Below are 12,848 nucleotides of genomic sequence, written 5' to 3' on the forward strand. Positions count from 1 at the left end.
GCGAACCGAGTGCAAGACTGCGCCAGAGAGTGTCAAAGTGCATCAATGATAAGAAAATTGCGATGAATCAGCGGGATGAATGCGTAGAGGGGATGACAACGCGACGACAGTTGGGGCTGCTAACTCGAAGGAAAATGTGAACCAAAGAAGGCCGTGCGTGCTAGTGGCTGCGCTTACCGCATTGGGCGGTGTCTACGCCATTGCTCGAGGGCGGAACGCAGCAATCCAAGTGGTGACTCTTGCGTAGAACTGAGGTTGCATTCGTATATACATTTGATCCGCACAAAGCCACTCGATCCGCTAACATGAAAGAATGCAGCACTGCCTAAGTGAAGTATCTCCACATCTCACTCTCTTCCCCGTCGCCCAACTCGCTAGTTCTGACATCATCTGCCCTTAGTCTAACACCTTGCACCTTATCTCTCCGTCGATTCTCCAGCTTCATCCATCCTCCCAGCCACAGTGTGAAGCAGATACACGTAACATTACAAGCCGCAGTTGCATAAAGCGTCGGCAGGTACTTTGGCGCGTACTCTTGTCTAAAGGTCGCAGCGGAGACGATGCCTCCAAGATTGCCGAGTCCAACCATGAGGCCGGTCGTAGCAGCGCGAGCGTTCTCATTGAGATTGTTGTTGTTGTGCCAAGAGTGTACGAGACAGGAAGGTACGTACGCGCCTGCACATAACAAAAAGCAAGCGAAATATGCGACGGCTTTGTTGTTGAGAACGTCGATGGTTGCGAGGACGATGAGTCCGGCGAGAGAAATGCAAAGAGCGCCGCAGATGTGGAACGTGCGTTCGCGGAAGAAGTCGCTGCTGTACGTTATGCAGAGCAAGACGACGAAGCCCACCGCATTTGGCGCTACGGTCCAGAGATTGGTCTTGATGACGGAGAATCCGAGGCGTTGGACGATCTGAGGCAGAAAGTTCGAGGTCGTGCTGAAAGCTACAGGGTAGGTGAAGGCAATGATGCACCAGGGAAGCATCTTCCACGTGTTCCACTCCTTGAAGCATTCCCGCATGTTAAACTCGTGGGAGCCGGATGAGGATAGATCGCGGAGTGTGCGACGTTCGGCAACGCTGCGTTCAGCCTCGTTCAAGAACCATGCCGATTGAGGAGTCGCTGGTAGCCAGGCATACGCGATCAAAGCAAGAATTACGGTAAGGGCGCCCTCTATGATGAAGAGGAACTTCCAGCCTGGAATTGCAGTATGCTCGATCTGAAAGACGCCAAAGGAGATGAGGCCGCTGAAGGCCCCAGCGAGAAGCGCACTACCAAAGAATAGTGCGATGCGGAAGCCGAGTTCGCCGCGCGTGTAAAACAGCGTGAGGTAGAAGACGACGCCAGCGAAGAAACCGGCCTCGAAAGCACCTAGGAGGAGACGAATGACGAGCATGCCCGCGAAGTTGTGTGCTGCGCATTGGAAGAGAGCCATTGCGCCCCACCCTACCATCACTGTGGTTTATCGTCAGCTCATGTTGTGTGGTCTAAGAAGACGGACTTACAAGTCGGAAGCATAACTCTGCCACTCCACTTCTTCGTCAACATGTTGAGTGGGAGATCGCACAGTCCGTTCGGGACGTAGAATAGCAAGATCAACAAGCTGTACTGTTCGCCGGTAAAGCCGAGGTCCTTGTCCATCCCATCTGTCTTCGCATTACCCAGGTTTGATCGATCAACGCTTGTGTCGGGTCAGCCTGCCATAAAGGTGAGAGTATGAGGGATATGAACCCACCTGTTGAAGAAGTACATCAGCGAGAGGAATGGCAAAAGGTAGAAGTCGAGCTTTCGGACTACATGACTTGTCAACGGATGGTCGTTGTTTGATGACGATGAGTTCAGAACATACCATAGGCTCTCTCAGCGTGCTTATCGACAGTGTCGATGATTACACCAGCTTCTTCTTTCGATGTGCTGGAGCCGGATAGCCTCCGGGGCTTCTCTTCAGCCATGGTGATGTCCTTCTGCTGCTCGATTGGCATGGCAAGGTGCGCACAGAAGCAACTGTAGATTCGAGAGGATCGAAATCGTTATACAAGCTGCTGTTTGTCTGCTACGTTCGATTCATTCTCACCGAAACACGATGGCTTTAAGGAACAAACTGTTGTAGCATTTCTGAGCTATCACCCATACCTGCACAACGCCACTAAGCCTCCCCATCTTTGGTCTCAATGCACGTGCGTCTCCCTTGCCTAGCGCCACCGGATCAGCAGTGTAGCGTATAAAGTGTCTATAACGAGCGTGCTGCAGGTTTGGGGCGGAAGGATTGCACTTAACATGGCCTTTGTTGATAAACCGATAGTCCAAAAGAGGAGATGTCGATAAGAGTGGGGGAAGAGACATATGCAGAGGACTGACTAGCTGCAGCGCCTATATGCTTGAGATAAGCTTACATCGAGCCGATACCAAGCCGCAATGGTGCATACGAGTGTGTGAAATGCGGGCAGAGACAGAAAGCATTACATGACAGGGAACAGAGATGGTCATAGTCGTGATCTATTCCTGCCAGGTTGATACCTTGCATTTCCCTTGAACTCCAAAGCCATGCACATACACCTTGAAACTGTCAAGATAACCCAACAACTATGCTTCTACGTATCTCGCAAAAACTGCTCGTAGTATTCGTCCATCCATTGTACAGCAGCCATCCCGTTCTCCCTGGTGCCATCGGCGAATCTCCGCACTGTACCAACGTAGCCATCTGGACGTACGTTGACAACAACGACTTCCTTCTCGTCAAGACCGTCCAGCCACTTGTCCATGCATGTCTGTTTCCGAGTGTCCTTGTCTGGAACATCATCAAGGTATAATGTGAAGGCGGACTCGCGGAGTACGGCTGGTAGGTCTCGGATTTCGAAGTTGTTGCGATCCTCGTCGGTCACTAGAGCATACGTGAAGACGCCACTAACGGGCGTGTATCTCTCGGGCAAGACGAACTGATCGTGGGGTGCTGCGAGAGGTGGCTGCATGGTGTACGAGGCGTTGCCAGCAGCTGTCACACGGCCGACGTATGAGTTGTTTCCTATATGCGAGTGGCACACGTTCTCCAAGAACGGCATGGATGCATGGACATTGTGGGTGAAGAAGTAGATGCGGAATTGACCGAGGGCGGGTATGTCGGTTTGGATGTCGACAGGATTGGCATCGATGTAGCGTGTGACCTTGGCAGGTGGCAGCAGGTAGCCCGGCTTCAGATGCCCTCTGTTGTAACCCTTCGCTTGGACGTTGACAGTATTGAGGTCGTAGCTGACACCGTAGCCGGAGATGAACGCGACGTTCTTCGCGAAGTTTGCCGCGAGCGCTACGGGGTCTCCGTCGTGAAAAGCATTGGCGTGCTCGTAGTCGAAGTCGATTAGGTCTTTGGCAATCTTCTGTCGTTCCTGCTCGTATGATTCGAGTAGAGCAGGCTTCGCAAGGCCGCGCGTCGCGAAGTTGAGTTTCCAGGCCAAGTTCCACGCATCCTACAGAGAAAGAAAAGTCAGTGTATGTTTTAGGTTCGTTTCGTCCAGTAGGCACTTACATGCATCCCTGTGTTCATGCCCTGCGCCGCCTTGGGAGAATGAGTGTGACTAGCATCTCCAGCAATAAACACTCGTTGCTCGTGGTCAGTGAAACGTGCTGCGACTCGCTGTCCGATCTTGTAGCGTCCAAACCACTCAACAGTCTTCCACTCGAGTCGATATGGGCGTAGTATAGCTTGCGCCCGCTTTTGTACAAACTGTTGTGTAGTCTGCTTGGCTCCCACTGCCTCCGTCGAATCCGGACGCAGTTCAATGTATAGACGGGTCAGACCTCTTTCACGCGGGATCATCAAGACAGAGCCTAAAGCGTCTGACTGTATGACCACCTTGCTCCAGATGTCGGGAAAGTCGGTTTCGAGTACTCCATCGAGCACGCCCCAGACAGCATCAGTTGATGAGCCCACAGGTGTTGCTCCCGGTATGCAATGGCGCACTTTTGAGTGAGCTCCGTCGCAGCCGACTACGTACCGTGTAGCGAAGGTCTTCTTGGTGTGACTGACGTCTTGCTGACAGTTGACCGTCAGTGGACGGATTGACATGGGTGTGTAGTCAAAGTTGACGAAGGCTGTGTTCCTGGAAACGACGACACCCCTTTCCCGTAGGTCGTCTTCCAAGACGCCTTCGACCATGCCCTGGTGTACCAGCAAGATGTATGGATCGAGTAAGTCGACTACCGGTGGGTAGTGAATCTCCCGACCAGTGCGGTGAAGCGACTTGTCGGCCGTCGACTTCCAGAAAGCAATGTCATAGATTTTGACACCCTTTCGCAGTAAGGGCTCGGCAAGGCGCATCTGTCGCAAAGTCTCGATCGTCTTTGGTTGGATTCCGTCGGCGCGTCCGGTCGAGGTGCGGTCGGGTCGGTCGTCGATGATGCGCGTCTTGATGCCATATCGTACCAGGTTGTCGCTGTCACTGTCAGATGATGTTTGCTCAATTGGCCTGTATCACCTACGCAAGCATCAGACCGGCTGGTCCTGCACCAACAACCATAACATCGCTCATGAAGCTTGAGTAGTCATCGTCTCTGGTATACGAGATCTGCGACGCAACCTCCAAGCTGTTGCCCGACGAACGAGACTCGGAGTCTGGCATCGTGATGCCAGGAGCCATCTTTTGTCTAACCGACGACGGCGGGCTGTTGGACGTTGAGCGCTTCATTAGATTCCATAATGAAGGAGCCATGCTATAAGGCCTATGGGCTGAGCTGATGACCGGCCACTAGGGGCAAAGATGGGGGTCCGGATATACGTGTGGAGGATGGAGGGGCATCGTTTGACTCTCCGGCAAACATCTGCCCATTTTGATGCCATTGAAGAGTGCAATGACGTCTGCAAGAGTGCGTCAACATGCCGCTGAGCGCGAAAATGTTTGCTGCGATGGGGTGATGCGAGGCAAGGGGGAGTAGCAGACAGATGCACTCCGCCGTGGACGCGTTCAGTCCGGCGGTTGGGAGCGCGCGCCCGTCCACCTCGGCATCCCTGCATCATCTCCCCCACCTGCGCCCCAAACGCCAGCAACACTACGCGCCTGCGAGGGAGATCAAAAGCCGATGGCTCTGGAATTGCCGTTATCTATACCATGCTGACGTTGTGCGGTTCGTCTGATATGCGGGCATCGTCGATGGATTCATGAGTGACTTCCACGCCTCTCCAGGGCTCCCTCCCAGCCGTTCAACTACGCCCAACATGACGACATCTGAGTTACCGCAGTGGCTGCAAACTGCTACTGAGAAGCGCAAGCTACGGGACGACGCTATTCAGAAATTCATTGACGCACAAGCACCGCTGGCCGAGGTACTTTACGCTCGAACGTGCCGAAGACACACATTGACGACGCCAGCAACCCAATGGAACCGGCGGATCCCATAGTAATCAAGATGTAACAGCCATCGACAATGTCCGACTCATTCCAGAAGCCATAAGGTCGCGTGCTGTGACGGCATCGCTGCTGCTCAATGCCTACATCAACCGGTGAGGTCCGCGGCTTGCTCCTGTATCGTACCATTCTCACGCCACATCTTCCAGCGCCATAGACGCCCACAAACGAGTACGACCCCACCACCGTATCCTAAGCTGTGAACGCAGAAATTTGCTAACATCTCTCCAAGACGAACTGGCACGTGCCCAACTCATGTCCATGCCCACATCAAAATACCCGCTGATTTACGCAGCCTCACGGAGATCCTCTTTGACGATGCGATCAAGCGAGCCAAGGCATTGGACGATCACTTTCGAGAAACTGGTCAACTGGTGGGACCCCTCCATGGGGTACCCATGACTCTTAAGGACCAGTTCGATGTGAAAGGCTACGATAGTACCCTTGGATATGTTGGACGCGCCTTCAAACCTGCGCAGCAAGACTGCGTACTGGTGTCGCTTTTGAAGGAGATGGGCGCGATCATCGTCGCCAAGTCCAACCTGCCACAGAGTATCATGGTACGTCTTGCGATGAGCTTTCGCGTATGGTAGCATGACACTCATATCTTTCAGTGGTGCGAAACCGACAATCCGCTATGGGGCCTCACTACTCATCCGAAGAACGCCAACTTCACCCCTGGCGGCTCCACCGGTGGAGAAGCTACGCTTCTATCACTCCAAGGCACTGTGGTCGGGTGGGGTACTGATATTGGCGGCAGCGTGCGAATACCTTCACATATGAACGGGTTGTACGCACTGAAGCCTAGCAGCACTCGCTTACCATACCAGGGCGTATCCGTATCAACTGATGGTCAAGAACACGTTCCCTCGGTCATTGGGCCGATGACACGCGATATGGGATCGCTCACTGCAGTCACCAAAGCTGTCATTGATGCAAAACCCTGGGAACAAGACCCGAAGTGCTGCCCGGTACCATGGCGATCTGAAGTTTTCGAAGATGCGCGTACACGACCGCTAGTAGTTGCTATCATGCGAGATGATGGAGTTGTGAGATGCCATCCGCCCATCACCCGCGTTTTAGATAAAGTCGCCGCAAAGCTTCAAAAGGCCGGACATGAGGTTGTATCGTGGACTCCGGGCACCCTCCATCAAGAGTGTATTGATATCATGGTAAGTGCTTGAGATCGGTGTATCCATTCCGAGCTAACGAGGATCAGGATCAGTACTACACAGCAGACGGTGGTGAAGACATCAGGCGGGATGTTGCTGCGGGTGGAGAGCCATTCATACCGCACGTAGAAGCCCTCGTCAACAGGGGAAAGGCCATCTCCGTCTACGACTATTGGCAGCTGAACAAGAAGAAGCTCGCGCTACAGAAGCGCTACCTCGACCTCTGGAACTCGACAAAGTCTGAAAGCTCTGGCAAACCGATTGATTTTCTCCTCACACCCGTCATGCCTCACTCTGCGGTACCTCATCGGAAATGCAGATGGGTAGGATACACCAAAGTCTTCAACTTCGTCGATTACCCGGCAGTAGTACTGCCAGCTGGTGAAGTCTCGCAAGAGCTTGATAGTGAGGCTGCGAAGAAGATGGGCGAGTATGAGCCTAGGAATACACTAGATGAGTGGAACTGGAAGACCTTCGATTTGGACACAATGGATGGCATGCCGATAGGTATTCAGGTCGTTGCCCGAAGATTACAGGAGGAGAAGGCTATAGGTGCAGCCACGGTTATCGTCGGCATATTGAAGAAGCAGGCCTAGGATAGATCTCTGCTATCGCCAATGTATCTTGCACGTGTAACCCGTCCAAACTCATATTCCGACTGTCTGCCTCAGGCTGGTTGCTCTGCAAAAGTCCGAACTTGAAGATTGCGTTTTCCATACTAGTTGCCGAGTTCGCAGGATGAACGCTAATGCACGTGTCCACGCGAGCACGCGTTGATAAGCTCCGCAGCAGCCGTCGGCAGGTACGATGAATCATGGCACCACCCCACCTTCCAATCGAGCAATCAGCTCCACCAGACGGGTGACCCAGCATTGGCGGTTCGATGGATAAGCGGGATAGCTACGTCTGCTATCATGAGCTATGCGACCGTCGAACTTGCTGCGCGTTTACAGTAAACCTCACTCCAATATCGCCCGTCAGTATAATCTCGCCAACTTCCACCATACTGTAGCATTGTAGCGTCTTAGATAACAAACACAATGGGAAAAAAGAAGGTTCTCGTGAGCTATGGGGTTGACATTGATGTAGGACTTCTTGTACGCAGCAACATTTGGCGCAATCACTGACTGAACGAACCTAGGCTGTCGCTGGCTGGCTTGGCTCGTATGGGGGTGAAGACTCCACGAGTGACATCAGTAGGGGTATGTTTGCTGTCTGGCACTGGAGGTCGGGCCCTTGCTTACATGATGCAGGTCTCTGGGCTGGCACAATAGGAACTCAGCGCCTGCTGAAGCTTTTCGACAAGTACGGAATTAAGGCAACATGGTTCATCGTGAGCTTCAATTGTTTCCGAAGCCACAATCGCTGAACTGATCGTTTATAGCCCGGTCACTCTCTCGACACCTTCCCCGAAGACTGCGCTGCCGTACGAGATGCAGGACACGAGATCGGGCTACACGGCTACTCGCACGAGAACCCTGCCGACATGACCTTTGAGCAACAACGCGATGTTCTTGACAAAACATACAAGCAACTCACTGCTTTCTGCAATGGCAAGCCTCCGCGAGGTTCCGTCGCACCTTGGTGGGAGACTTCCAAAGAGGGTACCGAGTTACTGCTCAGCTACGGCATCGAATACGACCACTCCATGTCGCACGAAGACCATCGCTGCTACTGGCTACGCACGGGCGATGAGTGGACCAAGATCGACTATACCAAGAAGGCGACAGAATGGATGAAACCGCTCACGAAGGGAAAGGAGACCGGCCTGGTCGAGATACCGGGCAGTTGGTACATTGACGACCTGCCACCCATGATGTTCATGAAGAAGAGCGCGAACAGCCATGGATGGGTAAACCCTAGGGACGTGGAACAGATTTGGATGGACCACTTCGATTACTTCTATCGGGAGTACGATGAGTTTGTCTTCCCAATGACAATCCACCCGGACGTCAGTGGAAGACCACATGTTGTGCTCATGCATGAAAGGTGCGTTCGGTGAGCAAGTGAAGTATGAGGAAGTGCACTGACAAGTGTGGTAGGATAATCGAGCATATCAACAAACACGAGGGCGTGGAATGGGTGACCATGGAACAGATGGCGGACGACTTCAAGAAGAATAACACGGTACCCGAGAATGCGATGATGCCGTCGCCACGCGGTGAAATCCTGAAGTTGCAGAAGGAAGGGAAAGCGTACTCTCTGCTTGACTACGATGGTCCTATGCCAGAGTAGCGACTAGACAATGCCGTTGCTGAATCAATTCGATAAAGGCGCGAGCCTTCGTTAGCTTTGATGTCCGTCGTCTACATGTCTATGAGTGTGACACCCGTCTACGCGTGCCTATCTCGGAACGATCGGAACCGAATTCCGCAGCTTGGAGCTATGGCCACCGCGTTACTGCATACCCCTCACGCCAGCCACCTGTGCATCTTCCAACCATCACGTTCCCCCCACTCTTGCATCAATGCCACAAACGACCATCCGTAGACGCGATTATACTTTCATACCCACCAATCGAGCGTTCCCCCATCTTGGACCTCCACTGCACCAGAGCTCGGATGCCGGGCTAGCTCGATAAGCGCCATGGACTTGACCTCCTTGCATCGGTCCAGTGACTGTCAGCCAACTAGCTGTCACGCGTATCAATCGCGATAGGTGGGTGAGCATGGCTATGTGTGATGACGGTTCGAGTAGTGAATGTATGCTGGAAGTGTTTACACTCTTCATGGACGATACGACTGTCACGCTGGCATCGACCTTGCTTTTTCCTTGGTTATCCAATACTGAACTTACTTTCTTTCGTTGAGAGCTTCAAACTTGTGACATCATGGTTGGTGTTAAACCCCAGGTTATCCAGAAGCAGCATAGAGATGAGTCCAGCAAGCTCGATGTAAGATCCCCCAATGAGCTTGGAAGAGCGACAGCTAATCTAAATGCCTAGGTCATAATCGTCGGCGCTGGTCTAGGCGGTCTCGGTGCTGCCATATCAATCCTCCTCGCCGGCCACAATGTACACATCCTCGAGTCTACTTCAGAAATAGGCGAAATCGGCGCCGGCATACAATGTCTCCCCAACTCCTCGCGCGTCCTCATAGCCTGGGGTCTAGAAGCCTACCTCTCGAAACACGCTACCTCGCCACGGCTGTGCAACATGATCGGTTGGAAAGGCAATAAGATAAGCGAGATGGACTTCCACGAATACGAGAAGGAATGCGGCACACCATTCTGGGACTTCCACAGGGCGAACCTGCACATGGGACTTTTGGAAAGAGCGGTGGAGCTTGGCGCGAAGCTCACGACAAAGGCGCGTGTCGTAGACGTTGAGTACGAGGCCGATGTGGGGAACAACGCCACAAGAGTCATCGCCGTGTGTCAGGACGGGACAAGACACAAAGCCGATCTGGTTGTAGGCGCCGATGGCATCAACTCGAAATGCAGAGAGATACTACTCGGCCACGAGGACCCACCACAACTCACTGGAGATCTCGCTTACCGACTACTGCTTAACACCGCGGACATTCTGAAGGACCCTGAGCTCAGAGGCTTCGTGGAAGACCCGCAGGTCAACTACTGGATAGGCCCAGATGCCCACGCCGTCAACTACGTCCTCCGCGGTGGCAAGCTCTTCAACATGGTGCTGTTGGTGCCAGACGATATGCCCGCCGGCGCGAACACACTCGCCGGGAATGTCGAAGAGATGCGTGCTCTGTACAAAGACTGGGATCCACGGATACCCAAGTTGCTCGCGCTCTGCCAGGAGGTGGCCAAGTGGCGGCTGATGATTCGGCCTGGTCTCGATCCCACTTGGTCTCATGAAACGGGTGCATACACCATCCTCGGCGACGCTGCACATGCCACGCTTCCTTACCTCGCGTCGGGCGCTGGTATGTCTTTGGAAGACGGACATGTTCTCGGCCTATGCTTGGGTAAGATCAAGAGCAAGTCCACGGCAGAAAAGAAGCGTGCATTAGCAGTTTATGAACGCTGCCGTCGCGAACGTACGGAACGCGTCGTGTCACGCGGCAATCGTCAGCAATATCTCTATCATGTCCACGATGGGCTTGAACAAGAAGAACGCGATCAGACACTACGCGCCTTTGGTGAGTTCAACGGTAAGGGAAGGATAAGCAAGGAGCAATATGAAGAAAAGGGACTAAAGGTTGGCGATGACCCTTTGGCGTGGAGATGGGGTGGTGTGGGTAGCTGGCTCATCACCTATGTTTGTGAAGATGATGTTGAGAAGAAGTGGAAAGATTTCGAGAGAGAGACGAGGGCCGAGGCGAGGTGTAATGATGAGGTGAGGGCTGTTTTATAAATTACGGATGATCATTTGGGTCGTTGTTGGTATTTCCGACGTTTAACGAAGAGCTGTATGTAATGAAACCATCCAGAGTTTATCCGCTGGGTATATAATTTGTGTCAACGGAGCTGTCTCTCCGAAGTACCTGGTGTCTGCCTAGAGAAACATCTTTCTACGCCACAGCCTGCAGGGTCTGTTACGAGCAGGCATCAGCGCCGCCACCATGCACAGCCGCAATACTGCCACCATCGTCACTGACGCCAACAAGCCAAGCAGGCAGAACAACCACGTCAGTCACTTTGAACTCTAAACATCCAAGCACCCAAATGATGCATGAAGTAACCTACGTGTCAGGCTCTCATTTTCCGCCTTCCAACAGACGTGGCATGCCAGCAGTGGTATGAGCCCATCAGGCTGACCACTCCGCCTCGTCTTCCGTGACGTAGCAGGCGTCACGGGGTACTCTCAGTGTATATCGGAGGAATAGCAATGCTTCACGTTTTTCGACTTGCATCGTCCGCTTCACTATTTGGGAGACGAGAGCTCGTTGGGCATCATTGATGGTATATCAAAGATGGCGCATCGTCTTGCTTTCTGGTTCATGTTAGCTTCCGTCTCGCATGCTACTGCTGTGCCCTGCGGGGCACGTTTCCTTTGCGCAACGAAGTGCTGTCGTACCGCCGCCACGATTTTTCGATTACATTTGAGCTAGTACACAGCCACGGTTGGGGGAGCTGTCAGGCGTTGAGCTATCCGTCATCACTCGTATTGGCTGTGTCGGACTTATGAGTATGCTTATTCGCTGACTGAGAGTACAACGATGGATCTAGTGACCTAGATCACTCTAGTATGCCTTGCAGGACTCACAGCGCTGGCTGTACTCGTGCGACGTGGACTCGATGCCAGACAGTAGGCAGATTACCTAGGGTCATCCCGGATGCTACTCAGGGCACGTTAGGGCATCTTACGGCGCAATTACTCGCCAGCACATAGTCTGCGCCAAAGACACATCGCTATTTCTTCCTGAGGCCGCCCTTTAGAGTCCGACACGCCGGTACAAGCGCCGCCTGCTAGGCTCAGAAGAGACGGTCATTCGTCCACGTAGGGTGCAGGACCGGTGAAGGAGAAGGCAACTGACCGCTAGCTAATTGTGAAAGCGAGGCAACCACTGCCGTCAGCTTGGGTTGGGCGGCAGCTGTTCCGACAGCTCTTCTTCAACCGCATCACTCGCCTCAAAATTTCTATGGCAATGAGCTGTCCACGACACAAGGCAATGATGAGCTGTCGTGCCCGACCTTTTTGCTTGACGACAGCGGCTCTTCGTGCCCTCTCCACAGTTAGTCCAGCGGTCCTGATGTGACTGGATAAAAATCGTTGGCTGGCCGGCTTCTGGGGTTCGAATGTACCTCCCACCGCAAGCCTCATCTTTCGTACTCTGATACTACCAACTGAGCTTGAAACGATTGCTAGGTAGACTAGGCCTACGATGCGGCCATGATGCCTGTACGGAGACAACAACCGTACAGATGGTCTCCCGATATTGGCGGTATGGTTAGTAGGGCGACGCAAACCTCATGGTGGTAGTGATCGTGCTAAAGCATATGCAGCATAGTCCAGATGGGTACGACCGAGACGAGACGTACGACGATCCAGGGTTCTATGACGAGCACACACTTGGATACGACCATCATCCCAACGCATTACCATCAGCAGGTTACGCTTTCAATCTCTGGCCGCCGTCCATATGTGAAGCTGCGCAGCATGCGTATCCGACGTCTCTGCCGCTGAGGCAACTTCACAATACTCTCTTTGTCGATCGCGAGACACCGCCTGGAGAGTCATGGCAATCACCGAACACAGTCGTTCCCTCGCACCGAGAGGACAACCAGAGCCATGTGCAGTCATGGATGAACGGTATGAGTCAACTACACCGTGGGAGCGTATTTGAAACGAGCTCTCTAGACCTTGAATCGAGTT

The 12,848-nt window shown here is 53.1% G+C and overlaps 5 protein-coding genes across 5 annotated transcripts; 3 read left to right on the forward strand and 2 right to left on the reverse strand.

Annotated features, from left to right (window-relative positions):
- Positions 1-325: 325 nt before the first annotated feature.
- J4E93_008480 (uncharacterized protein) lies at positions 326-1,982 on the reverse strand (the record flags this gene model as incomplete). Its single annotated transcript, XM_049346379.1, has 4 exons — positions 326-1,455; positions 1,506-1,681; positions 1,736-1,793; positions 1,850-1,982. The coding sequence occupies 4 exons, from the start codon at positions 1,980-1,982 to the stop codon at positions 326-328; spliced, it is 1,497 nt and encodes a 498-aa protein (XP_049196269.1).
- Positions 1,983-2,591: 609 nt separating this feature from the next.
- Positions 2,592-4,703, reverse strand: J4E93_008481 (uncharacterized protein; the record flags this gene model as incomplete). Its single annotated transcript, XM_049346380.1, has 3 exons — positions 2,592-3,461; positions 3,521-4,427; positions 4,474-4,703. 3 exons carry the CDS (start codon positions 4,701-4,703, stop codon positions 2,592-2,594), a joined length of 2,007 nt encoding a protein of 668 aa, XP_049196270.1.
- Positions 4,704-5,206: 503 nt separating this feature from the next.
- J4E93_008482 (uncharacterized protein) lies at positions 5,207-7,164 on the forward strand (the record flags this gene model as incomplete). Its single annotated transcript, XM_049346381.1, has 5 exons — positions 5,207-5,314; positions 5,361-5,491; positions 5,692-5,956; positions 6,011-6,568; positions 6,616-7,164. The coding sequence occupies 5 exons, from the start codon at positions 5,207-5,209 to the stop codon at positions 7,162-7,164; spliced, it is 1,611 nt and encodes a 536-aa protein (XP_049196271.1).
- A 444-nt stretch (positions 7,165-7,608) lies between these two features.
- On the forward strand, positions 7,609-8,803 carry J4E93_008483 (uncharacterized protein; the record flags this gene model as incomplete). Its single annotated transcript, XM_049346382.1, has 5 exons — positions 7,609-7,653; positions 7,710-7,770; positions 7,822-7,901; positions 7,953-8,557; positions 8,611-8,803. The coding sequence occupies 5 exons, from the start codon at positions 7,609-7,611 to the stop codon at positions 8,801-8,803; spliced, it is 984 nt and encodes a 327-aa protein (XP_049196272.1).
- Positions 8,804-9,398: 595 nt separating this feature from the next.
- On the forward strand, positions 9,399-10,886 carry J4E93_008484 (uncharacterized protein; the record flags this gene model as incomplete). Its single annotated transcript, XM_049346383.1, has 2 exons — positions 9,399-9,461; positions 9,513-10,886. The coding sequence occupies 2 exons, from the start codon at positions 9,399-9,401 to the stop codon at positions 10,884-10,886; spliced, it is 1,437 nt and encodes a 478-aa protein (XP_049196273.1).
- Positions 10,887-12,848: the final 1,962 nt, after the last annotated feature.

Source organism: Alternaria ventricosa (assembly GCF_023758065.1).
Source record: "Alternaria ventricosa strain BMP 2768 chromosome Unknown scaffold_17, whole genome shotgun sequence".
NCBI classification, from domain to species: domain Eukaryota; kingdom Fungi; phylum Ascomycota; class Dothideomycetes; order Pleosporales; family Pleosporaceae; genus Alternaria; species Alternaria ventricosa.